Genomic DNA, 26,220 nt, shown 5'->3' on the forward strand with positions numbered 1-26,220 from the left:
TTAACAATACTTCCTGTGCTGAAGATGAATCATTGGCTATGGGTATGGACAGAGAACTTATCAGAGATTTCTGTTTTTCAAACTTAGCTTCCAAAAAGCTGAAGAGATCAACAGCAATATTGACATTTAATACTTCTGGAATATTACCACCACAAAAACAAACAAACAAAAAAACCACCACAATTTGAAGGCTCCTAGTACAAAAATAATGAAAGAGAAAGATTAGGAACGAGCTTAATAGGCTAATGCCCAGATTTAGTTTCTACCTTTGCTTAAGCTAACAGTATTTTAGCTGTCTTATTACAGAAACAAAATGTAATAATATTTGTCTTTGTCTCTTTGCTGTCAATGTTGGCCTACTGACTGATTTTAAATAAAGAGGGAAAAGTTAGGAAGAATAATTAAACTCTTACAAGTTGTGAATGCAGGTGTCTGTGCAGGGGACAAAGCTGTGATTAATGCTTCAGCTGCTGGAAGGGTGTCAGTGTGATCTGCCTCTCTAACAGGCAATGGAGAGTCCACGCATGAGAGCCAATTTCAATGTCATAACCAGCAGAATAAACTTCAGTTAAAGTTCCTGAGTTTTGTCAAACCCGAACATTAGTTTCCCAAAAATCCCAATGCTTTAGTTAATAATGCGTGTTAAAATGGATGCTTGCTTGCAGTGAAGTTTTAAGATAAATCTGGGACAAATGAATATGTACATGGTGATGTCACAGCATTGGTGTTACGGTTCTTCAGAAGACAGCCAAGGTCACTGCATTTGTACTTCTGCACTCACTTTTTACTCTCTCTGGTCTAAAACAGATAGAAAAAAAAAAAGAGAATAGCTTAGTGCTATATATAGTCATGGATGCATAGGAGGGAAATGTTATCAAACTCAAGTTTGGCGGTTGGTTTTTTTGTTTGTTTGTTTTTTTCATCTGTGCTTTCTTCTTATCTGTGGTTAAATGGAAATCTCAGTCTGTGTGATTTCCAGTATGCTAAGGGAAAAGAAGAAAAATTCTAGGATGAAGCAAGAAAGATGCACTTAAGAATGTAAAATGATGTATTTGAGGAAAAATGTAATTCTGGAAAATGGTGAGGCATTTGGAGCCTCACCAGCCAAGTGGTTTGGTCATAGCTAAGGGACAAGTGGTTCTGGTGCTCTGGTCCCATGGCACGTTCTGGTGAACTGCTTGTAGATTTTTTTCACTGTAACTGTTCTATTGCTTGTAAGTGTAGAATCAAAGTTCTAAATCTATAAAACGTTTATTTTCCTCTCTTAATGTAATGGTGAGCATCTTTTTTTCCCCTTGCTCTGTGGTTGCTTTGTAGCCTTCACAAGTTTGTTCTGCGTCACTTGGTGCAGAGGTAACCTTTTGTCTTTTCAGTGGAAATCTGCTGCATGCGTGCAATTTGTTAACAAAGTAATGAATGTACTGCTAATTGGCTGTAATGAGGTAAGGTGATACAGAATTCTGTATGTAAGAGCAATATGTCTCTTGCTCTTTATGAAAGGGACAGTTAAACTGCTGCCTCCTGTGTTTTTCATTTTCAGCAATATAGAGAACCCGTTTCAACCAATCATTCACACCTGGGACAGTTGTGCTAATTTTTGAATAACTACTCATGAGGCAAAGAGCAAAGTATTTTGTTCACAGCTTTCCACCTAGGGATCGGAGGTCCATTTTTTCTCTCGCTCTACCAGTGTATATGTGAAGTACTCCCTTAGCCTTTATCTGCAAGTCCTCTTTAGCAGAAAGCTGATGAAGCAAAGGGAAACTGCTGTTTGTGTTGGTGCCAGTTAATCATACTAGCCCAGCAGCATTTACATTCACACCACTGTAAGAAACACATAGTTAATTGGAGAACTGGCCGTATTTTACAGCTGACGAAGGTTAGCATTGCAGCAAGGCTGACTAATGGAAACTTATCTGACTGTTAGCCTGGGTCCTTGTAACAGGTTTGTGCCGGTGCAGTGCTTGCCAGCTTTGTATGTGATGGTCTCTGTTAAGATTGCTCTTTGGGGTGGTGTTGATCTGGGGCTGGGGAAGACAGGATGGGGGCTCAGTGACTTTTATTACAAAGTAGTTTAGTGTCGGAAAGCACTGTAAAGATGTAATGGGGGCTTGGCTGTGCTTGTTTGCTTGTTTGTAAGATCTGCATCTTGCACACGAGTTCTTGATCTTACACGTTTTTCTTTAATTTCATAATACAGTGTACAAAAGGTTTAGAAATGACAGCATAACAACAGTGGAGAAAATACTTGATGATTTATTCTTTTCATAGGGGCCACCAACAGATGCTCCTGCGGTCGACACAGCGGAACAGGTGTATATCTCATCCCTGGCGCTGCTGAAAGTAAGTGTGTTTGTGCTCCAGCTCCGAGTAGTGCTGCAGGCTGAGAACCTGGCACCTCCCCAGGCTCTGTGCCCTTGGGCTCCTTAATGCTGCTCAGACTGATTTTTACAGTATATTTAACACTGAGTGAAACATTCAGAATAAGAAACTTGCTGTTTCTCTTTTTTATGGCTTAATTTGTACTACTTTGTATAGTGCCTTACAGTTTCCAAAAGTGCTACCAGTTTCAAATTATCAATAGAGCAAGAAAAGCTGCAAGAACTCTCCCAGGTCAAACTTGAGCCTTCTACTGCTTGAACTTCCATAGTTAAATAATGTCATGTCATCTTCATTCCAGATGTTGAAACATGGTCGTGCTGGTGTCCCTATGGAAGTTATGGGGCTGATGCTTGGGGAATTTGTTGATGATTACACTGTGAGAGTGATTGATGTTTTTGCTATGCCACAGTCTGGAACGGTGAGTTCTTTGTAGTTAGACCTTTTTCTTTCTTCTCCTATATAGTAAATTTGTAAAAGCTTTTCCTTCCTTACCAATTCATGCAACTCTTATTTGAGCAAACGCTGCCTACCTATTAGGTATAGTGTGAACATGCGTAATTCACATATTGATACCATTTTAGACAGTTTATTATACTTGGATCCTGCTTGATCATTCGTGTTCATGGATTTCAGTAAAAAAAAAAGTGACTTGTTGATATACATGTGGGTGAATATACCAATATGGAGATCACTTTGTGTATGTATAAATATGTGGTTATAACATCACTTACAAGATGTATAAATTGATAACCTCAAAAACTCATAGTAGGAGCTGAGGGAGGAATTAAAGAATGTAAAGATTTGATTAGAAGTCTATCATACCCTTAATTGTGACAGTGCTGTGGATGTGCTTCAAACTTAATCTCTGTGATAGACCTTACAGTGGCACATCTCTTAAGTGATATTACTGTGATATGAAAAAATATGTATTTTAATTTTGAATAAATTAATGCAATGGACAGATATTTTAAAGAGTATAAAAAGCATAACTGGAGCTTATGATGCTTTTCTTGTGTAACTTAAGATATTGCTCTTAAAATATGCCCACATCTCTTTGTAGCTCAAAGCTGCGAAACGAAGCATTTGAATTATTTTGTCCTGTTTGTGTGCAGTAGTAGTATGTAGCCAGTTATGTAATCAGTTATGTAGAATTATCAAAAAGCTGCTGTTACTTATCTTGGAAAAAAATCTCTAGAGCTGAATTTCAGAAACAACAGGCCAAAGTTTACATAATTGAAAGAAAGAGGAGGAAAAAATGAATCCTTGTGCCCATTCACTCGTGTTTGCTCATAGTAGAAATTAGACATAAAAGTCAATTCAGAATCTTTTTAGCATTTTAAAAATTCCATTGAAATACATTTATATTATAAAACTGTATTTTACATTTAAAGGTATTCTAAAATAATCATTTCACTTCTTTAACATATGCTAGTGAGATTGTATTAAATTTTTGTGAAAAGTAACAAGTTAAAAGATTTGAAGTATGACTTTATCTGCAATTGCTGTGATTGTTGTTTCCCTTTACATTAGGGAGTCAGTGTGGAGGCAGTTGATCCTGTGTTTCAAGCAAAAATGTTGGATATGCTGAAACAGACAGGAAGGTAAGTCACCCTGAGAATAGCTGGGAATAATAAATACTTTCTGCATATTGTTTAGAAGAAACAGTTGGCACTCTGCAAAATTAGTGAACACGGGGCTGTTTGTAATTTTTGACAAGAAATAATTGTCCCAGAAAATGGCTGAGTAGCATAGCATGTAATTCACCTCGTGCCTTTCCATTGTCAGGAGGTTGTCACTCACATTAAACTTACATCTTTGATTATTGCACAAAAAGATTAGAATGCTGCTCAATTTAGTAGAAGATTGATTTTCTTTTTCAATTAGGACAAAAAAAGCACATTGTTTTAGCCTACTTTCGTGCAATTTTAATGAAAAGAAAAATAATTGGGTAAAAATACCGTAGTATTTAAATGAATCTTTTTTCACTCCTACCTCTCAACAGTTGTCGCCTGCTTGCTCAAATTCTTTTACTGTGGGAAAAACTTCAAAATTAATGTTAGCAAAAGGCTCAGCAGCTGAACAGAACAGTGCAAATTGCTTTTTGACTGAGTTCCTAGTTCTACTGCTGGTTTAATTGATATTTAATCCTTTCCCACTGTTGGTTTCCGTTGTCCATGTCTGAAATGGACTTTCTGCAGTGAAAATTCAACCCTCGATGCCAAGGAGTTAAAGAGTAGGTATTTACTCGAGTGCTGAAAGGGTAAAAACTGGTTCAGGGAAGGTGTGGTAACAGGGTGAAAAACTGAAAGCATGATTTTCCTCTGCTAATGTGCATCCCTTAATGATAACACTCTTTTGTTGGATTTATTCGTGTCCATGTTTTCACCATACTATGGTGAGTAATTTAAGTATTTCTAGTGGCATTTTTTCACAAGTCACCCTAATTTTTGCCCTGAAACGTAACTGTTTCTTCTTCTGTTACACGTTTTTATTTTTCAAGAATTTCAATGTCCTCTTCGTTTCAGACCTGAGATGGTTGTTGGTTGGTATCACAGTCACCCTGGCTTTGGCTGTTGGTTGTCTGGCGTAGATATCAATACTCAGCAGAGCTTTGAAGCGTTATCGGAAAGAGCGGTTGCTGTGGTGGTGGATCCCATTCAGAGTGTAAAAGGAAAGGTATAGTAGGCTTTTCTTTTTTAAAGGTGCTTCAGTAAGAATTAGTATGAAGGCACTGTGGGTACGAACAACTGATAATCCAAGTGTGCATTGTTTTGGAGATTTTATTTTAGCCACAGAATCTATGATGAATTACTAACAGATTGGAATAGATTTAGCCCCTTAATGTAGGTACTAATAGGCATTGATTTATAGGCGTTACATATGTTGGCTCTTAGTAGCATTTCTATTCCAAAATGTTTTATGGAATAAAACTTTACAGAAGACTTGGTATCAAGCATTCAAGTTTTCTAGAAAACGTGCCGATAAATGATTAAATATGTTGAATGATTATGAAAAGAGATTAACTTGCAAAGCATATTGGGTTATAGTTGTCCTTTGTTGAAATCTCTTTTGTTCTTGTTTAGTTCTCTTTTTATTTCTTTCTAGCCCCATATGCCATTTTCCTATTTCCTGCCTCATGACAGCAGGGAGCAGCTCTATTATCACCTTCACAGAGCTGTCTGCAAATGTGAGAGGCAATTCGATTTTGCTCAACCACAGGGAGAGTGGATTAGAAAAACTACAGAACGCACAGAAATTGGCTAGGTGGTTTACTGCTTTAAAATACTGCTGAGGTGTTTTGTTTGAGCATGCACTCCCATTGTATTGTGGAATAATTATTGAAATACATCATGATATATATCTATGGATTGTATTAATGTAATTTTATAAATATTTTAAAAGTGTTCATTTTCTGTAAAGCTGTAGTACCATATTTCCTGTGAGACAGACTATGGAGAAACTATCGAATGATTCTGCTAAGCTTTCTTTTAATTTCATAACAAAATATTCTGAAGCTACAGTTGTGCTGCACCTAAATTGTTTTCTTGGTTTGTTTTATTCAGATTCTGATTTTCATCTTGTAGTTGCTTATGTAAAACAGAGGCATTTGAAAAATGAATAGCTTGTGGTTGTTTGGAAGATATTAGATATCTGAATCAATTCTGCTTCCTTCTAAATTGTGTAATTTATGTATTTTGATAGTTTTGGGGGAGACAATTGTTGCATTATGCTATTTAATTTGTGCTGACTTTTTCCTAGAACTTTTTCTGTAGGTTTGCTTAGCTTGCTTTAATTTTCTCTTTCCAATATAAATATTGAAACATTATTTTTATTTTGTCAAACAATAATTTGGGGGTGTGTACTAATAATGTAGAGCTAACTAGCTGTTAAATCCATTGAGGAGAAAAGCCTCCCAGTAAGTCATGCTATGCTGCTGCTATGCTGTACCACATTTGCTCACTATGAGCTGCTTTTTCTTTTTTTTTTTTTTTTTTTTTTTTTGCTAGTGTTGTTTGACAGAGATGCCACCTTAAATGAAGGTCTTTGTTCTCTTCATGAAAAAAGCTTTGGCATTTTTATTTTAAATTTTTGTCCATCTAGATGTTTCTCAGTTACAGCTTTTTGTATGGCATTGCTGCTGGTACTTAAGATCACTGGAAGTCTTGCAATGTTTGTTTTCCATGCAAGTCTAGCTGCTACAGTCATTAAATTACATCCTCAGGTTTTGTATCTTAAGGAAAAAAAAAAATAAATTACATCTGTCATGTTTCTGGCAGTGCATCCCTAAATCTTTGAATTTGAACCCCCCAAATTGTGTCTACTACTTCTGATTAATCTCTAGGTTTTGGGGTGTGAGACTGGGTTATTGAGTCTGTATGATTTTTATGTCTTTGTTTGAGAAGTTCACTTAGATTAGAATGTGTTTGGTTTTAGATGAACTGTAAGAAGAACGGACTTATTAGAGTTGGTGAGGTTTTGTAGGTCAGGTTTGACTGCTTCATGTGTGTGGCTGCCTTAGTATGCTGTCTGGTGCATCTTGGTATGCTGGGCAATTTGAGCTGTGCCTTTCTCAGGGCCTGTGTTTCCCCACTGCCAGCAGAACAAGAAATGCTGGCAGAGGTAGTTTTCTTGCTGTAGTAGCCACTACAGTGGGGGGCTTTTGCGGATGTGTGTAGCTATGTGAGTCCAAGATCATTACTCATTATACCTTTTACCAACATAACTATCTGGCAAAAATTACAGCGAACATGTGGCATAGAAGATTTTAATATGGTGTGTTTTGACTGAGATTAGAAGTATTTAAAAACAAAGTCCAAAATAACACAGTAGCTGATTTTAAACCTGCCGGAGAGCAGTCCGTGCCCAGATAAATGGCTGCGGCCTGCAGCCGGCGAGGCAGCTGGTGCTGGGGAGGAAGGAAATGGGGCAGAGGTAATTTTCACGCATCGGGAAGATGAAATGAATTCTGGTGAGGAGCTTCAGGTCCATCTTGTCTATCCACAGAATTAAAAAGTGGTTTGCCCTGTCACTGGTGGAAAAGTACAACTTATTAACTTGTTAGCTGTCCTTATCTGGCCACGCGTCTTCTGATTCCAAAGATCTGCTGGGACTGGCATTGGTGACTGCAGTTCAAAGACAAGAAGATGTAAAATTTTCACCAGTTTCAAAAAAGATGCATTATGTCGTCTTAATGGCCTCGAACAAAATATGAAATTTGCATTAAAAAAAAATTCTCATGTAGGCTCATGGGTTAAATGCCATTTTAGGACCATTTATGGACCACTGTGGCCATTTTAGGAATGGGGTATTTTTACATAAATATAGTAGGACACACGAAATGCAGGATTCTAAATACTGATCTTTACATATATTGAGGCTGATAATGTTCCTGCTGACTGTAAAACAAACTCACAGCAGATCAGTGAATTTTAACTGAGGTCAGTGTTGCCAGAAACCAGAGAGAAGCAGCTTTGTGTTGGCATTTTTTTTTCCATTCTGTGAATGAAGTCAAACATGGTAAAATATGGACAGTGGACAATCTGGCTAGCTGTTGCTTGATCTTGTACTTATTACCAAACTTTTTGTTTAATCACCCCTCCAGTTTTTCAGTCTGTGAAATGGGAGTTGTGATACATATTTTGAATATTCCACAGAAGTAATATAATTAAAGTTCTCGAATAAAGTTAAATATTGACATTTTATATTTATTTCCGACATACATTTTTAAATCTCTGTACAGAGAATTATATACTTTTGCCAAAGGTTAAAAAAAAAAAAATTTCTTTTTTTGACCTTAGGTTAGCAGCTGTTCCTTACTTCTTGAGGAAAATACTACATTACAGTAAATGTCGTGTAGTTATAGTTTTTACTCCACAAGTATTAACTATACATTAATACTCATTTATGCTAAGAAAAAGGGTGATGTTTTCTTTTTAAAATTCTTTAAAGCCTTAAGATTTGTTTAGTTTACTTACACTGTTAGAAATCTTTATTTAGAAGAAGTCACCGTTTATAATGGTGTGCTTTCCTGAGAGGTAGTTCACTGGTTTCTGTCAATTAATAATTGCTGACAAAATTTTGTGAAATAAAGTTGATGAAGTTTTGCCATTTATGGTTTTGAGTATTGTCCCTAACAAACCTCTTGTTCATAGAGCAAAATTTCCTGTCTGTTGCACTGTAATCTTTCCTAGCAAGGCACTGTCAGAAACCCTGGTAGGAAAATCTGTTGTTTTCTGAAGAAAACTTGTCTTTGTGATAACTCTTTATAAATTGCACTTTGCATGTTTGTCACCTCCTGGCAGATAAACATGCTGTGCATCTTAATCCCATGCTCAGACCATATCCTGTAACTTTTATAGAAGAGGTTTTTGCTTTGCTGTTTTATTATTACCCAAATCTCATTCAGAAGGAATGAGGAGAAAAAAACCTTAATTTTTAACTAGTCGGGTGGTAGCAGTCATTCTGGTAGGAAGTGATCTCTGGAGAACTAGTCCAGCTTTGTGCACAACACAGGCTCAGTACTGAGTTCAGATGAAATCACTCTAAGATTTTGTCCACTCGAATCTTGAGATGCAACAGACTCGTGGGATATCTGTTCTAATGCTTTATTATTCTTGCAGTGTCTGTTTTTGAAATAGACAAAATTTATGCAGGCATAGGATAAAAGAGTAAAGTGCCATCACAAAACTTACATACGGTCAAACAGAATTCATTACTGAATGACATGTTCCAGTACTATTTCTCTTCCCCTATCATTGGTACATGTGTTAATTCTAGATCTAGGTGTCAACTCGTGTGCAGTTTGTTATGTATAGAATGATATGGTTTTGGCAGTACTTGATTTTAGTTTTTAACTTTTTAACTTAATAGGTTGGGTTTTTTTTTTTTTTTTTTTTTTGTTCAATAATTAACATAACAAGAGTGATTTTGATTTTATAACTTGTTACTCTAAAGGAATGAAACCAAAAGAAGGCAGAAAACAAATAATGACTCTTCTGGATGTTGGAATTGCCACCTATCCTCAAAAATTTCCTTTGGCTGAACATAAGTCTTACACTAGTTTTCTAAAACACACACTTTCAGACCTCCATTCTTTCACAGAATCACAGAATAGCCAGGGTTGGAAGGGACCTCAAGGATCATGTATCTCCAACCCCTCTGTCACATACAGGGCCACCATCCTCCACAGTCAATACTAGAACAGTATCCCCTTTCATTGGGGCACTGTTTTCTTTCCTCTTCGTACTTTTCCTGTTCCCTTGTTTGTTGGGAGGTAGTGGCTACTTTTAAAGGAGAAAAAAAGCAATACTTAAAACGAGATGTATGGAGAGACTAGGGTAACACGTGAAATTTGAAATTGAAAATAGCCCACTAGGGATTAAATTTATGAGAACTTTGAGAAGTAGGTAGGAGCTAGCCATCAGGAGTTTTTTTTCACATGCACAACTTCCCCTCCTCTGTTCACACATTTATCTTAATAATTGTTTTCTTAATAAATCTTCCCCAGAAACAGGCAAAATCAAGTCACAAGAGTACAGCTTGCAAGTATTAGTAAAAAACTAAACAAAACATATAATGGATTGTGTTGTCCACTACTGATTTGAGATGCAGTTGTTGACTTTGAGTTATTATGCACTTCATATTTTACAATAAAATTCCTTTTAAAGCATGTAGAATATATACGATTTTATATCAGAACATTTTTTACCTGGACAATTTTCACTATTAGAACAGGACTTATTAATGTTATTTTCTGTTGAAAAGGAAAAATTGTAAAATACAGAAGGGAACTTTACAATGCGTAGTTTTGTTTGAAACTGTTCAGAGATGGAGATTATATCATTCTGTACGCTTTGTACAGCAATTAAGTACTCTTATGTACTTAATTGTGTGTATAAACTTTGAGTACTTGTATAAACGCCTTGAGTATTGGTATGCTACTGAACAGTGAGGATGGTAAGGCCCTGGAACAGGTTGCCCAGTGATGTGGTTGATGCCATGTCCTTGGAGGCTTTCAAGGTGAGGCTGAATAAGGCCTTGGGCAGCCTGATGTAGCTGTGATGTCCCTGGTCTTTGCAAGGGAGTTGGACTAAATGGCCTTTAGAGGTCCCTTCCAACTTTAAGGATTCTATGGTTCTATGATAGATTGTTAGTAATTTGTAGTTTTTGAAATTAAAGGGGAGAACCACAACAGCTGAGAAATAATAGTGGAGGATACTTTGTCATTAACAATTTGCATTGTTGAGGCTATTGTCATAAATAATTACAGGAACACAGTAATGTGTTTTTGTAGTGTGATTTTAGTCTTTCAGTTGCCAAAGCTTGAAGACAAAGTCTTTCTTTCTTTATTAGAAAAAGCTTTTTTGACAATGTTGAATCTTTCTGCCTGTGTGCTTCTCTGTTTGCTTCTGTCACTAATGTTGGTCAACAGGACTTGACTCTGTCAGCTGCCATAGTAGCCTGTGGCGTAAGGAGGGCAACCGTATTCAGCAAGAGTGGGATTACCAGTTTCATGTAACAAACAGCTAAGTGACCACCAAATGACTGTTGAACTGATTAGTTGAACTGTGACATTTTTTACCATTGCCAGGACAGTGCATTTGTTATAGCAGAGACTGCTTACTGGGGCTGAAACAACTGGCTTGGATCTAGGTAGGAACCAACTTATATCTAGATTTTCGATAGCAGCCTGATTTGGAGATAAGGAATAAGGAATAAAATAACATTCGTGTTGCTGTTGATTACTGTTGATTCAATAAAGGCTGATGCATTTTTTTTCCCTGAAGAATCATGTTTGTAGGAGATGAATTGCATCTGCACTACAGAGTAGGCCACTTGGTGTTCATGCATGTGCATTTCAGTTGAGGATATGATTTTTCTGAACGTAGGCATAAACCACATTTGCATTGAGCTGCTTTATCACTGCCACTCTTCCATGCATTTGCTACGGTTTGTATGAAAGCCAACATTTTTATTATAATTGCGTATATTCAGAATAACATGTTTTGCATATTTTAAGTCTCAATTTTTCTTAGTGTGATGCCAAAACTGTTAATATCAATGCTGGTGTTCCAGATTTTTAAAACAACATCCTTTGGATTTGCTGTGTTTAAATTAGCAATGTATACTTACCTATGAAACCATTTTCACAGGTTACTTCAGTTCATGCCCTTCCCTAAAACAAAAAAAAATTTCAAGAAGACTTTTTGTTGGAAAGCATTAAATGTTTAATTTCCTTTTGCCATAGTGGATGTAGAATAGTCCATTTATCTTCATTAAGGCGTATAGCTTTAAAACTTGTGGTTTGCTGCTTGTGAGTTATGGATGCATGCCCTCACTTGTCAAAATAAATGTATTATACTGTAGTCCTCTCCCTTCCCAGTATGGATGTTGAAGTTGTATAGCAGATTTGACCACAAATAAGCAATTCTCTAAGGATAGAGAAGGAAAATGCACATACTCCTAGGAATATATTTTCCAGAGCTAAAATTGACATTTTATAAATAATTTCCATGTTGCAAACTTCAAACTCACAATCACAGCAATTCAGTGGTATGCATTTGGCATGAGTCAGTTTCAGTTCTTAGTGCTTTTCATTGGAAATGGCATAAAAAGTAAGATTTCTTTTAATTTTTTATGTTGTGGGCTTACAGGGGACAGAAGATGTTCTTCACTTGTAGTTGTCTAACAGTGCATGGCAGCATAAATAACGAAATGGTCATAAACCATAGCTGCACTTCTCAGGTCACATGTTCCATTTCATTTTTAAAGAATCTAGAAGCAAACTAAGCAGTCGATAACAGGTCAGTTGCAGGTGATAAAAGATATTTTAGATGGGACATTACTTCTTTTTCCACACCTGGCATAACCACATTATATCTTTCGCAGAATTTTCTTTAAGCACTGGCGTATTTGTTCACAAACATATGGCATAAACAATGCATTGCTATTTGAGTTTAAAGGATACAATACATTTGTAAAGATAGTCACCATATGTGATAGAATCTTCAGTGGAAAAAATATTGATGCTAGAAAAAAATGTAATTAAAATAAAAAAGACTGGCTTACTTCTTACAGAACTTCAGCATTAAAATATGGTAGACCTTGCCTTAAGTGTTTAAGTCTTATTTGTAGATTTGATGTTGGAGGAATTTAATAGAATCACGTCTATAAATTACTCCCAAATTTCTCATAAATTTTTTTCAAACACAAAGTTTTGAAGGCTGCTTTAGAAACAGTGGTTATGTACCTGGCACACGGTGTCTGAAGAAGCTAAAACATATCTGGCTACTGAACATTCTCAATTTTTAATCATGCCATTATTTTTAATAAATATGCACAGATTAGAAAAGACCAGATTTCTATCTAGTTACCAGTTGAAGAATCCAACACTTGTGAGTAGCCATGAATTGTATTAATTATAGCTATTCTCAAATTTATAAAGTAGACTGAGCATAATTATGAATTTTGTTTCTGGAAGTCAATTATGTGGTCTCTATTGTGGTTAATGACCCCAGGAAAATGTTTGGAAAATACATTTTTAGTTATTGTTTTCTAGATTATTATGCTTTTTTGCAGCTAAGACAGATGTACAAAAAGATGCAGTTTTTATTTTGTATTGGCAGCTTCCAAATATTTAGTATCTATTTCCAAGAGCTGCAATTAGTAAAGCATCCATGGTACTGAAATCCACACATCCCACAAGCTAATTATATTTGCAAGGTCAGATTGAATACATATTTTCAGAAAAATAAAGGGTTATATAAATGTGTCTTCTACTTGGCTGTTATATCACAGTTTGTTGATCTGGAGTATAATGTGTACAATTCACAAATTTGTCTGATAACAGAAAGTGGTGTGTGATTGTGTTTATTTTACTAACCAGTATATTCACAGCAATCACTTCCAAATATCTCTCCAGTAAAGATGTGTTAATTACAAAACAGACAAGGTCTTCTATTATATTAAAGCTACTAACAAGAAGACAGCAGGAATCACACATGTAAATAGCATCATCAACCCCTATTTTAGTCCTCTGTTTTGATCTGTGAGTTGCGCATAGACCAAAGGTGCTATTAAAGACTCAGTATATGAAATAGGCAGCATTATATGAACAAAATTTATTCAACAAGAAAACAGACCTTTAACATGAATTTAACAAGCCCGAGAAATTATAAACTCTCATATGCTGCAGATTCATGCAGTGATAATAAACAAAAAAGGAAAGTAAGAGGTTTCCTTAAGCTAGCCAAACTGCTAATGGTTTTGTTATAAGCTGTCTGCTATTGAAGTGACCCCTGTAAAGTCTGAAGACACTTGTACTCAGAGAAATTAACTGGTCAGAGCGGTGAAAGAGATGCACTATGGAATTGCATTTGAGGAAAATCTTACCACCTTATTTCTGGAAAATATCCCAATGCCACAGACTTTTCTTTAACTTTTTATGTCTTTACAGAAAGAGAATTTAGCATGAAGCTTGAAAACTGTGGTTTTTACTAACACACTGCAAGATGCATTAGATAATTGAATTGCAGTGACAGCTTAAAAAAATTGGATGAGACATACTGACTTCTTTGTGAAATTCTGAGTAGTGAAGTGTGGGTTTGTGCTGCTTTTAATTAAACCTTAGAGGTTCATTTTTTGATGAATTGTCTCCGAAGTTTCCATAGTCCAACAGCGAGTGACCACGTTGCCGTCACCTGATTGCATCATGCTGTACTTCAGAATACACAAATGTAGTAAGCTGACTTCAGCCCCATGCACCTCCGAGCGCTCACCCACAGGGGTTCTTTTCTCTAATCTTACTGCAGCATAATTAACACCTAGTTCACCCATTGCTCATTAGTACACTGGACATTAATGAGTATTTATTTTTATGTAATCCTTTAACAGAGGAACTGATTTGTTCTCACCAAGAAGAAAGCAATTACATTTTGTGGAAGCCAATATATAGGATTTGTTGTTGTTTATGCTTTTATTGCGTATTAGGTCTAAATTTAGCCTCCAGGTTTTTGAGCATGTTAGTTTCTGTAAGATGGTTGCTATAGTGATAGCAGCAAATTCCTTTAATCTTAGTGTAGTTAAAGTATTTAGTTACCATTGCTCGTCATAGTGCAACTAAGATGAGAAATACCATCCGTGTGCATTGTTCTGCCCTTCTAGATTATAGGAATTGTGGTTTTATCCTTGTGCAAAGTGTGCAGTTTGTGATTTCGGTTCTTCGCACAGCTTTGTTATGCTGCCCAGCTGAAGCAGTGCTGGTTGCAGTCTGGAGAGGCCATGAGTCCTGCCTGGCCTGGCACTGCGCTGCCCTGCTAGCCTTGCTTGCTCCTTAGAGCCAGTTATTATTTGCTTGATTTTTTTTTCCCCTCTTAGCCAGCTTGTCTCAGGAGACCTGCAGTGTGGATTTTTTTTCTTTTTTTTTTTTTTTTTTTTCTTCACTCAACTTTTTAATTTATACTGCCTGTTTGTTATGGTTGGGCATTTCCAGGTGTTCATAAATTGGAGCATCTGTTTAAAATGGAACACAGAATGTAAATAAAATGGCTTGTCATGAGTATTTTAAGGTACTTGAAAAATCTGATAGTAATAAGAGGAAAATCTGATAGTAATAAGAGAAAAAATACATTTATTTGAGGTCAATGAGATGTATGTAAGCTATTGAGAATTAAGGGTTTTTTAAAATAATAATTATTATTATTTTTATTTTATATTTATATTTTTATTTTATATTTTTATATATTATTATTATTAATTATATTAATATAATGTGGTTTGCATTTGCTGCTTATTTAGTTTGGCTTTATTGTTGTCCAGAAATGAATTATCACTGTTAACTGATGTTAATTGGGTCACAGCCTAATATTTTTAACATAAAATTGTTTCATATACTTTCTACAGTATATTCTAAGCCGTGATAGATGCAGTCAGGTCTGGCAGCTGAGAGGCCACTCAGCCACTCAGAGGCTGTAGTGATAGTGAGTGGTACTTTGTCACTCAGCATGGCTGAAATAGTAGGGCCTGAAAAGTAAAGGTGATGAGTTAATAGGCTTTTTAAGTTTACAATTTGATAAGTATTTTGTGATAAATACTTGCTTACTTATTTCATTTAAACATCAATTATAATTAACAATTATAATCCTAATAATCCTTAATAATTATAATCCTAACAAACTTCATATGTATTTAGTTATTACTGGTGTTAATCAAGAGGAAAATGTTAGGACAGTGTGGAAAACCCAGTCTCGCCTTCTCCGCAGACTTTTGGTAGGAGACAGTGGTTGATTTCTTGTTGATTCATGACAAAAGACTTAGTTCAGCTCTAATACCTCAAAATATCAGACTAATCCTATAAATGTATTTGTTGTTGACCAGCCTGTAGTATGGGAGAGAATAAAAATGATTGCAGTAAAAGCAGCTGAGATTGAAAATATTTAGCTTCAAGATCTGGAATAACTCTTCAATGCTAGGCAGAAAAGTTGTCTGCAAAGACTGGCAAGAGCTATTTGTGTGGCTATGTGATACTGGGCCTTGTCAGAAGACTGGGGCCTGAACAGGAATGGTTGGCTTGTAATGGCGAGTGCCTGGTGAGAGTTAACTTTTTGTGTGTATTGCTGGTATGTCCTCAGTTCCATCACATCTGGTGTAGAGTTGGATAGGTGATTGGATTTTATTTTTTGGGCCATGAAATACCATCTCCAAATATTTTCATAGTCAAATTCAGCACAGGGCAGAACAAAAATCAGTGATGAATTTACTTTATTTGCAAAGAAATGGCTCTGAATAATACCTACTGTGTATCTTTAAATCATAAATGACCTTGGTTTTCATATACTCTATTTTTTACTCCTGAGCATGACACTGACAAGGACTTTTTAATCCATCAGACAGTTTATAGACCCTTCCGTAGTCACAAGAAGCAAAAAGCATCTGACTAGAAGGGAATACATGGGGCAAGTTCCTTGCTAGCTATAATTTTCTTGTCATTTCAAGTATTGTGGTAGTATAATTGATGTGACAGGACTGGGCTTTAGATTCAGTCCCTTAGCTTGTGCTCACTTTCAGTTTTAGTCTCTCTCTGTCACTCACTATGACTGGATAAGATTTAGGTGACAAACATATGCATACCTTTGAAGATTAAATGTACATTAAAATTTGTTATCTGATTATATAATGTATATAAAACTTGCAGCTTCATGGAAAAGATAGTAATTGGTGTCACCTTACAATGCAAGGTAGTGTAGTGTGCTGATAGCATAGCCAGCAGGAGGCTCTTTTTTATTAATATTATAATTAAATGATTTTCTGGATAAAGGCCAAAAACAGATGAGAGTTGATTGTGCCTTGTCCACTGTTGCTTGGCACTATTAGTTGCATTTTCTAAAAAGAATTGACTTGACATCTTGTTTTTACAGGTTGTTATTGATGCCTTCAGATTGATCAATGCTAATATGATGGTCTTGGGACATGAACCAAGACAAACAACTTCAAATCTGGGTCACTTAAATAAGCCATCTATCCAGGTAAAACCAGTGTTGATAATCCTGTAAATTGCAGGACCTTTTCAGCATTTTGGGGGGAAGGTGCCTGAAGACAGTACACTACAAGTTGTTTATTGTTCTCTCTATAGCATTTTTCTGCATGCCTTTAAAAGTGATGTGAATCATCAGTGGAGTTATGTATATGAAGAGTTCAAAACTGAGCCCTAAATTAGCTAGAAAAGTGTGAATTTCTGTGTAATTATTTACTGCAGAGGTTAGAGTATAATTTTTTTTAATGTAAACTTCTAAAAGTAACAATTGATACCACACCACGTGACATGAAATAGGTAGGCTATTAACCTTTTTCAGTATTGCAATTTTAAATTAAAACTTTCTTATTAACTTGTCTAAACCTTCTTAAATTATTCTGAAACAAATTATGCAAATAATTGCCTTTCTGCTGTATGCATTGCACGTTGTTGTGTAACATGCAATTTGGATTTAAACTTGCATTTTGTCTTAAAATTTGTCTCTGATTTTGATACAGTAATTTGCTGGGGAAAAAAAAAAAGTGGAATAGGAGATTCAGTGGATCAATAGGTCGTTTGATTGGTTGTCTCAACTATAACATTTCTGTCCTTTGGGAATGCTGTCTTATATGTATTTGGAACCATTTTGAAACTCGATATTCAGAGTTTGAATTCCAAAATTAACAATTTTGCTAGTAAGACAAAAAATGTTTGTCTTGAATGTAACAAACCAGTGTTTCAAGATACAGCTTCTAGTCTGAAGCAAGTATTCCCTAGAGTAATTTAATGTTTTTATCTATCATTCTTCTGCCTCAATGTCTTTCTGTTTTTTCTCTTCAGAAAACTTTTTCCCTTTACTGCACATTCTAACAGGCATGTGTACTTGCATCCATGTTTCTAAATTCCTTTTCTTTTGATCCTTTACTTAATAAAAATAATACCTGCTAGATAAGCATGCTAGAAAAATGACAGTATGCTAGTCATGATAGAACTCATGGAGGGGAGAAATGACCTTTGAGATACTAGATCACCATACTCTTAGCTTTCAAAAGATCGATTCATTTTTATTACTTATGTATTGAAACCCTTTCTTATTAAAATAAATTATTAAAACCAGCTTATTAAACAAGATTGTTGTATTTTACTTTTGATTTTTGAATTGGCAAAAATCATGAACATGAATAAGTTTGAAACAGACAGCTGCTGTCTTGACTGGGTATAGGCAAGCCCATGCTTGCATCTTTCAGGTTAATATCCTAACTGAGCTTCTCTGGATCGTGTGTAATGACCTCCCTTGTAAGCCCCTGAAGTATTGTTAAGTTTCATTATTTTAAGATCACTGTCACTACACCGTGGCAAATTTTAGCCATGGGAGTTCTGGGTTTCTGTTGTTAGAGAGTTATTTGCGTAATTTTTTTGCAAATTGGCAGTGAACTGTTGCAGTGTCACCACTAAGCTAAAAGCCATGGCTTGGTCTTAATGCACAGCTGCTTTTTTCCTGCAAGGACTCAGTTTGGTCTTGCTTTTATAATAAGAACACTGAATTACTTCGCTTCATCCTTTGTTGTTGTTGTTTTTTCTCCATTTCTTTTTTTTTTCTTTTATGAGAAGCTTTTTTACTTGTTCTCTGTCTGTGCATCCAGTTTGTAAGGCATGTAGGAATGGCAGTTCCCATTGAAATGGTGTGCTAAGAGTAGGGTTTGCTTTAGAATGTAAAGCAAGTGTTTATTTTATGGGCTTCAGTTTATGCTGTTGCATTTGCCAAATCACAACTCCTCTCAGTGTTAAAGTAGAGTGGTTGTTTACCTTTTGTGTTTGTCCATACTATAAAGGAATGGTTTGGGTGTATGGAAGGAAAGTTGGAGAAAGTAAGGCACCTGTCAAATCCTATGTATTATAGGAGATTTGCAACACTCCCACAGTATCTACAACTGTTTTTAAAACAAAGCAAATACTTATGCAGCAATTGGTGTTAAGGAAATGACAGTGGAAACTTCTTATTGCTAATAGCTTCTGCCATAAAGTTCTTTATTCATGATAAAATCTGTATTTGATAATTCTAATTATAATCAGTAAAATGAGTAGTGCTTATCCTGAACTATTAATTCTTGTAAAAGTAATCAGTTGGTTTTTTTCAAGTCTGTGTATCTTTGAAAAGAAATGTGTTAAAAAATGCATGTCTGAGAACATTTCCAGCTTTCATCCAGATAATTTTGGAATGCTGAAATATTAAGTTGCGTAAGATGCAAATGCACATGCATTCTGGATTGCTCTAAAGAATATATTTAAACATAGACAGGTGGAACAATTGAAACATAAGAAACATTTGTGACTGTGGCTTAAGTGTGGTTTATCTGTTTTCTAAATATGTGCTTTGTATGTAAAGTTTTAATTGAAAATAGCAAATTATAGTTTTGCTGAAGATTTATCACATAATTTTTTAAACTCCGCTGCACCAAATCCTAATCCAAATCACTCTTTACTCACAAAAAAAAAAAAGTAATCCACATGAATAAAATAGAAAATCAGTGCTTAAAGATGGCGTATCACCTCATCTCGGTCACTCAGATTATAAAGTTTAAAGACAGATTTGGCAAAGGTGCAATTGTCGGAGGATATTTTTGTATTTAAAATTTTAAAGTGAGCTTTGGTGTGTAGGGTGAATGTGATGCGCATAGTCAGCATTCTTCTGTTTCTAACAGAAAGAGATGAGTTTTAGTAGAAATGATACCCAAATTTATTGAGTGAGGTAAGATCTGGAGGAAATATCTGTGCATATGTATTGCTCAGCCTTTGCAGGCAGCTACTGCTTTTTCTTACAATGGATGGGTGTTACTGCATGGAATAAGTCCAGTTTTAGAAACAGAAAGTATAACTGTCAGTTAACTTTGAAAGAGACGAGTAAGAAAAGGTACATTTACTTGAAGTGATGTCTGAAGATGGCTGTGTTTTAATGAACTCTTCTAATTCATTTCTCTATCTATATTCATTCATCTAATTCTTCATTTCAATGGCGGGTAATTTTTATGCTAACTTTACCCTGAACTTTACAGGCACTAATTCATGGACTGAACAGACATTACTATTCCATCACTATCAACTACAGGAAGAATGAACTAGAACAGAAGGTAATTATTTTTGCTTTTATTCAGAGAACAAAGAACACTGCACAAATTACATGGGATTTGTGAACTCTGATTTTAATTGCTGATTCTTTCAGGAGTTGTTTTAACAGTTCCTGGCTTATCTTCTAGAAAGCACTTAAATATGTAGTACTGTTGATGAAACCTTCTGAAAATTCATTCTAACGTTCATGTAAGGATTTTTGTAACATTTGTGTCCATGTTTCACAGAAAGTCCTTATGCTGTTCTCCACGCTTAATGGGTTTGTGCAAAGTTGAGTTATCAGTGATGTAGGCTCAAAGACATACTAGCTGCTTTAGGATTTTTTGGCAGGAATTACAGATGCTGGATGGCTATATTTTCTAAAATAAATTGTATGACCAAGGAGTCTTAGATTTTTATTGGCTGTAATCACTTCAACAGAAGATGCATCCAGTTGGCATGAATAGAGCTCTTGAAGACACCACTGAGTATCAGGAAGGTAGTGATGTCCTTCTTACTTTCACATGTTTACAGAAAGTAAAAAGTATTCAGTAACTGAGAAAAAATGTCTTTTGTATCAAAATTCCTCAATCGCAAGTAAAATTCTCTAGCTTGACAGTCTCAGCCAGGAGAACAAACAGGGAAGGAATCTTATTTATCAACTACAAAAGTTAATTCTTGAAAACCCAGGTTCTAAGGCTCAGTTACAACTGCATGTTCGTGGCTGTGTTGCCATGAATAGTTGGATTTTGTAATGCAGAAGTCAGAATAGTTTTCTTATTTTCTACTTTTAGAGAGCTAGAAGTAATAAAAAGAGAAACAATTTTGAATAATGGAGGAATATGCTTGCAAGACTGTGCTATTATGTAGGAGAGTTACTGATTCAGAAGAACTGAATGTCTTGGGAAATGCCTATACAGCATCCAGAGGCTACTATTTCTATTAAAGTACGACTTCTTATCTGAAGTTCTTAGTCTGAATTTGGTTTAACGGTCTACATATGTAAATGGATTTTGCAAGTAGGAGAACAATCGTGACCGAGTTAAGGAAGCTTCAGTCTGTGATGCAGAGTTATTTCTACCTCGCTCTCCTAAGGCAGGTTTAGATGACAGAACACCCTCATGGTGCTGGTGGTGATCTGTTACTTCCATCTGTAGAAAGAAAAGTACATGCTTCATCTATTGAAGGAGGAGCCCATCGCACAAAACCATGCTTTAAAATCCAGATAGCCTAGCTAAACTGTCCATATGCAGTTTGCCCACAACTCCTTCTGTCAGTAACTAAAATCTTGCTAATAAGAATTATGACACTTTCAGTTTGGTTCATATGTTCAAAAGCCAGGTTTCTTTGGAAGCAGTACATTGGATGAAATAGCTTCTTTCTTTCATTCAGGTAATGGGAACTACAGGGTTTATGGATTCTTAAAAACCTCTGTAATAAATGCTTGCAAATTAAAGGCAAGCTGAAACTGTTTGCAACTATTTCTTTTTTTTCACAAATGTCAGAATGTTATCAGAAAGCCAGGCACATTTCAGATATTTCTAATAGCCCATGCTTTTATCGCCATCAAAAATGTGCTTCATTTTGTCGTGTTTTTAAGGCACTTTTTAGGAGTACCAACAAAAGTCATATTTTGGTTGCCTTGATGTTCATTTCTTCACAACTGCAGCAGCTGCTTCGTACAGTTTAGGATGATAAGTTAAGCCCAAATACATTTAATCAAAGCATTAAAATATTTTTTCACATTTAACGCAGGCCAAAAGCTTCAACTCTTCTTCATCTGGCTGCTAAAATGTTCACCTACGTGCTACTTCTTTAGCAATACACTTGTGCATACTCAGCCACCAGCAAAACCGCTAAATTACCAAAGAAAAGAGTTTGTGTAGCTGTAGATGTGACCCTGGTTTCTGCACTCCGTTTTTGAATTTAGGCTTCCAAAATTTTTGATCCTTAAAAACTTAGGGGAAATCTATTGTCTGCTTTAGTGGAATACTTGATAATTGTATTTCCTTAGATACTGCAAGATCAATAATTTTTATTACAGTCTTAGTACTGTAAATCAGACATTGCCATGGTATTTGAATGTAGTTTATGATGCATGCTCTAAACAGGTTTTATTTTGCAGATGTTGCTAAATTTGCATAAGAAGAGTTGGATGGAAGGTTTGACACTTCAGGACTACAGTGAACACTGCAAACTCAATGAAACTGTAGTGAAGGAGATGTTAGAATTAGCTAAGAATTATAACAAGGTATTCATATCCCATAATGATGTAATTGTAATGTTTATGAAGAAATTAATCCTTGATTTCAGAAGTAAGGAGGTGATTGTCTTAAGCCCTGTTCAAAATGAATTGTAAAAGATTTGGCTGTAAGAATGAAGAAATTGTTGCAGGAACTCTTTGGACCTTGGTGATTATTAAAGTGCTGTGATACATTTTCAGGCTTTGTCACAAAGTTTTTGCCCCAGATAAGCAAAATGTTTAATTACGTGTTTCCCTTTGAAATGTAAGTAATTAAATTAATTTTGTACTTGGTGAAGAGAATCTCAGATTCTCTCTCTCAGTTCAAAATGAAATTGTGCTCTTCATTCCTTCAGCTAAGGTCTACTTGGCCAGACTTCAGAATAGCAGAAGAAAGGTTGTTTATTGGTATCATTACAGTAGAGAGGCAGGTAGTAAATATTTAGAACTCATTCTAGAGCCTGATTGCATGCTCTTTTTAGAGAAAGAAATTGTTATTGGGGCTGAAAGAAGAATCAGTTATCTGTACTGTTTTAATACTGGCCTTTTTCGAAATATTAGATCTCAACAACCATTCCAGAAGTAGTAAGTTTGTCAGTCATTGATGAGGGCTGTTTTTTTCTTAAATCCTCTAAGAAGCCCTTAAAAGTAAAATTCAGAATTTCATTCACTAGGTGAGTTAGTGGATTTGCATAGTACAGATGCTGTATCTGAAGACAACAGAATATGATAAAAATGTGTCATTGACTGTAAGCACTATAAAATGTACTTGTGATCAAACCTCTAATATATATTGAAACAATGTAGACAACTTTCTTTTTGCTTTTTGTTGTACCAGTTCAACCTTAATCTTTTAGCATTTTTGCTTAAAAGAGATTTGTGAATCCATTTTGCTTATCTGACAATGAAACTATTCATGAGTATTTGCCTTGATCTTTTGCGCTGGCACTTGGTAATTAAACCTATGTCTGCTGAAAAGCTGAAGTCCCTTTCTTTTTGACTTTCTAAAAGTGTCGCTGTTTGATTTTTTATTTTTTTTTAAATATACTTGAGAATCTCATGGCTTGGGGAAAAAGTAAATGAAATCTGAAACATTGACCTTTTCTGTGTTTCGTTCACAGGCTGTTGAAGAAGAAGATAAGATGACACCTGAACAGCTGGCAATAAAAAATGTTGGCAAGCAGGTGAGGTGTGATGAATTAGAGGTGGAATGATACGCTTCCTTCATTCTAAATATTAATTTCCTTACATGTGCATAGGTGATTTTATTTCTACATGCAAGATATTCTCAATGCTCCAAATAATGAATTTATTTTTGCTGAAGATTGTTGTGTAGGGCACAAGGCTTTTGGCCTTAGGTAATCTTTAGAATATCGGCAAGTTGCACTCTGTATGCATTTGTATTAGATGCTGAGGAGCACTGTTAAGATTTGGTAGCTTTTCCTTTTTATTCTCCTTTCCAAGGAGGTACACAAAGATATCCTAATCTGTTGTACTGTCAGGGAGGTCAAAACCAGGAAGGCTTTTAAAGAACGGCAATATTGAAAAGATGAGAGCGTACTTTGTACCTTATTGTGGCTGAAGAGCCAGCTCACCCCATCCTCCTTCATAAGCACACTGTCAGTGCTGAGCTCCAATATGTGTGAGTGCAAGTAAGCTGTATTGCTTCCTATCGCTATTGGAGTGAAACACTTGAGAACCGTAACTGAAACTGAAAACCTCTATTCAAATCATTCCATCCCTTTGCAATGTCTGGATGCAGAGGACTTCACAGAAAAATACTTATATGTATGACTTTGACCTACAAGCTGAGGAAATGTGCTCTGGAAAAAAAAAAGGATAAACAAGCAAAACAAGTTGGTAAGAGATTGTGTTCATAATTCAAGAAAGGCAATGGAAACAAGAAATAACTTTATAAGTGAAAAGTAAATCCTTGAAGAACCAGTATTTATTGTATTGCTAATAACAGAAGAATTTAAAGGATTCTGGATAGCTCTTACGTGTCAGCTTCTAGCAACTGTGTCATAACACATCTACACTATTGTTCGGTCACACATGTATTTCTGTAGCAGTCAGAACAATAGAGTGTATGCTCGTCTACACAAACATAAATATATATAATAAAACATGTAACGAGGTTTGTATTTTAAGAGCTTTGATGTTATCTTAAACATGATTTGGGCTTCACTCATCTTTTAAATCATTATGAGGGGAAAAAAATATGTTTTGATTAAGTTCTTTCTAAAGAAAAGCCATTTTTCCTGATAAAATTACTAAGTAATTTTCACGTGTTTTTATTTCTCTGCAACTTATATAGAAAATTTTGTAAACAGACAGCTGCTCACAATAGGTTTGTCAGGTTACTTGGAACAGAGAATATTGGAGAACTACGTGATCTTTGAATTGTTTAAAGAAAGATACCATATGTTTTATGGCATTCTTTACACTGATTTTCTAGTTCATACTTATGTAAGTTGAATTAGTTCATTAGATTTTGACAGTAATTCTTTTTAAGTACAAGTTAAAATTCCTACATGTGATTGCCTTCCATATTTTCTTTATGCACAAGAAGGTGAAAATGCTGCAATGTAAATAAAATACTAAAAATAAAGTTTTTAAAATGTGCCAGATAATGTTGTGGCACTTTCATATTAATTAATTTCATTTCTGAAAAAGTTTATGAATGTGGCCAAATGTTGAACCCCCAAATAATCAAATTATTCTATGTGAATGCCCAGAAGTGCCCACTCCTTTGAGCAATAGCCTGGAGGGATGGGTATTTTGAGAATGCTCCTTAGGTTTAACATTGCATTTTTCAGAACTTTGGACACCTTGTTGTGCACTTGTGTTTATTTTTTGTGGGCATTTGTGTGCTGATTTTCTCATGGTCCTACAACTGCTCAAAGATTTTACAGGACTAGGTTGCACTTTTGCACAAATATCTGAAAACAAATTGAAACTGAGGTAAATTCCTCATGTAGTATTTTGTTTTTAAAACTCACAGCTGTTGTGGTACTCTTCAGAGGCTGTATAGAAATGCAGTCCCTAAACTGATTCTCAATTTCTCTGAGTGATGGTATGGACTAAGCAATTTCTGAATTTCTATATGATAAGTCTAATTAGAAAACAACATTCTGGAGCATCACCAGCCTCTTAAACTTGCAGTGGTTTTGCATAGAAATGATGTAATTACAAGTATTCATGGAGACATTTTACTCATTTCTCTTATGGCATCTTTTGTGTTTCAGGACCCCAAACGTCATTTAGAAGAGCATGTGGATGTGCTGATGACTTCAAATATTGTCCAGTGTTTAGCTGCTATGTTGGATACAGTTGTATTTAAATAACCCATTTCCTGTTTGTGATGCTTTCTGTGTATATTTGTTTATTGTTTCTAATACTCACAAACAGAGACTGTTGAGGCAATATTTGGTTAAACAGGGACATCTGACTTCATTTGCAGTCTAAGTCTAAGCAGCTCTCTAACACCCTCCAGTCTCTAACTGTGCAGTTGCTTCAGTTTCCTTACATCAGGGTCTTTACAGATTCCAAAGCAATTTAAGAACACAGTGTGGGCAAAAGTGTATTAAATTTTCATTTGATATTTGGGGGAAAAAAAATCAGTAGTACATATATATTTTGATTGTTGCAACATAATAAAAATACATTTACAAGCCTGTCTTAAGTTCTGGAAGATCTTCTTTGTGAAATAGTGGGGGGAATTAATGATGTAGAAAAAGTGCTGGTGAAACACATTTCTACCCACTGTCGCACTACTGAGATAGTAGTTGCTAGGACAGCAAAAAAAATTTTCTAATGAAACTTGGCTCCTATTGATTGTCAAATATTCTTTTTCAGATTAAAAAAAAAAAAAGGTACTAGCACTGAATTCCAAGGCTATAGAAAAACCAAAATGCTGAAAGTTATGCTAACAGCTCTCTTTCAATAGTATTCAAACTGTAGTATCCACAGAAGACAACTA

At 35.4% G+C, this 26,220-nt stretch overlaps 1 protein-coding gene across 2 annotated transcripts in view; it reads left to right on the forward strand.

Moving 5' to 3' along the window:
* Nucleotides 1-25,923, forward strand: part of PSMD14 (proteasome 26S subunit, non-ATPase 14) — a 45,385-nt gene extending 19,462 nt beyond the window's left edge. For both annotated transcript variants that reach the window (XM_042874921.1, XM_042874922.1), the window contains 9 exons: nucleotides 2,272-2,343; nucleotides 2,681-2,800; nucleotides 3,913-3,983; nucleotides 4,908-5,058; nucleotides 16,797-16,904; nucleotides 19,945-20,019; nucleotides 22,122-22,247; nucleotides 23,360-23,422; nucleotides 25,487-25,923. In XM_042874921.1, coding sequence (XP_042730855.1) covers nucleotides 2,272-2,343; nucleotides 2,681-2,800; nucleotides 3,913-3,983; nucleotides 4,908-5,058; nucleotides 16,797-16,904; nucleotides 19,945-20,019; nucleotides 22,122-22,247; nucleotides 23,360-23,422; nucleotides 25,487-25,585 — 885 coding nt within the window. In that variant the 3' untranslated portion in view covers nucleotides 25,586-25,923. The remainder of the gene's footprint in view (nucleotides 1-2,271; nucleotides 2,344-2,680; nucleotides 2,801-3,912; nucleotides 3,984-4,907; nucleotides 5,059-16,796; nucleotides 16,905-19,944; nucleotides 20,020-22,121; nucleotides 22,248-23,359; nucleotides 23,423-25,486) is intronic.
* Nucleotides 25,924-26,220: the final 297 nt, after the last annotated feature.

The sequence above is a fragment of the Lagopus leucura genome, unplaced genomic scaffold (genome assembly GCF_019238085.1).
Source record: "Lagopus leucura isolate 7727_CA_CO unplaced genomic scaffold, USGS_WTPT01 Super-Scaffold_100012, whole genome shotgun sequence".
In the NCBI taxonomy this organism is placed as follows: domain Eukaryota; kingdom Metazoa; phylum Chordata; class Aves; order Galliformes; family Phasianidae; genus Lagopus; species Lagopus leucura.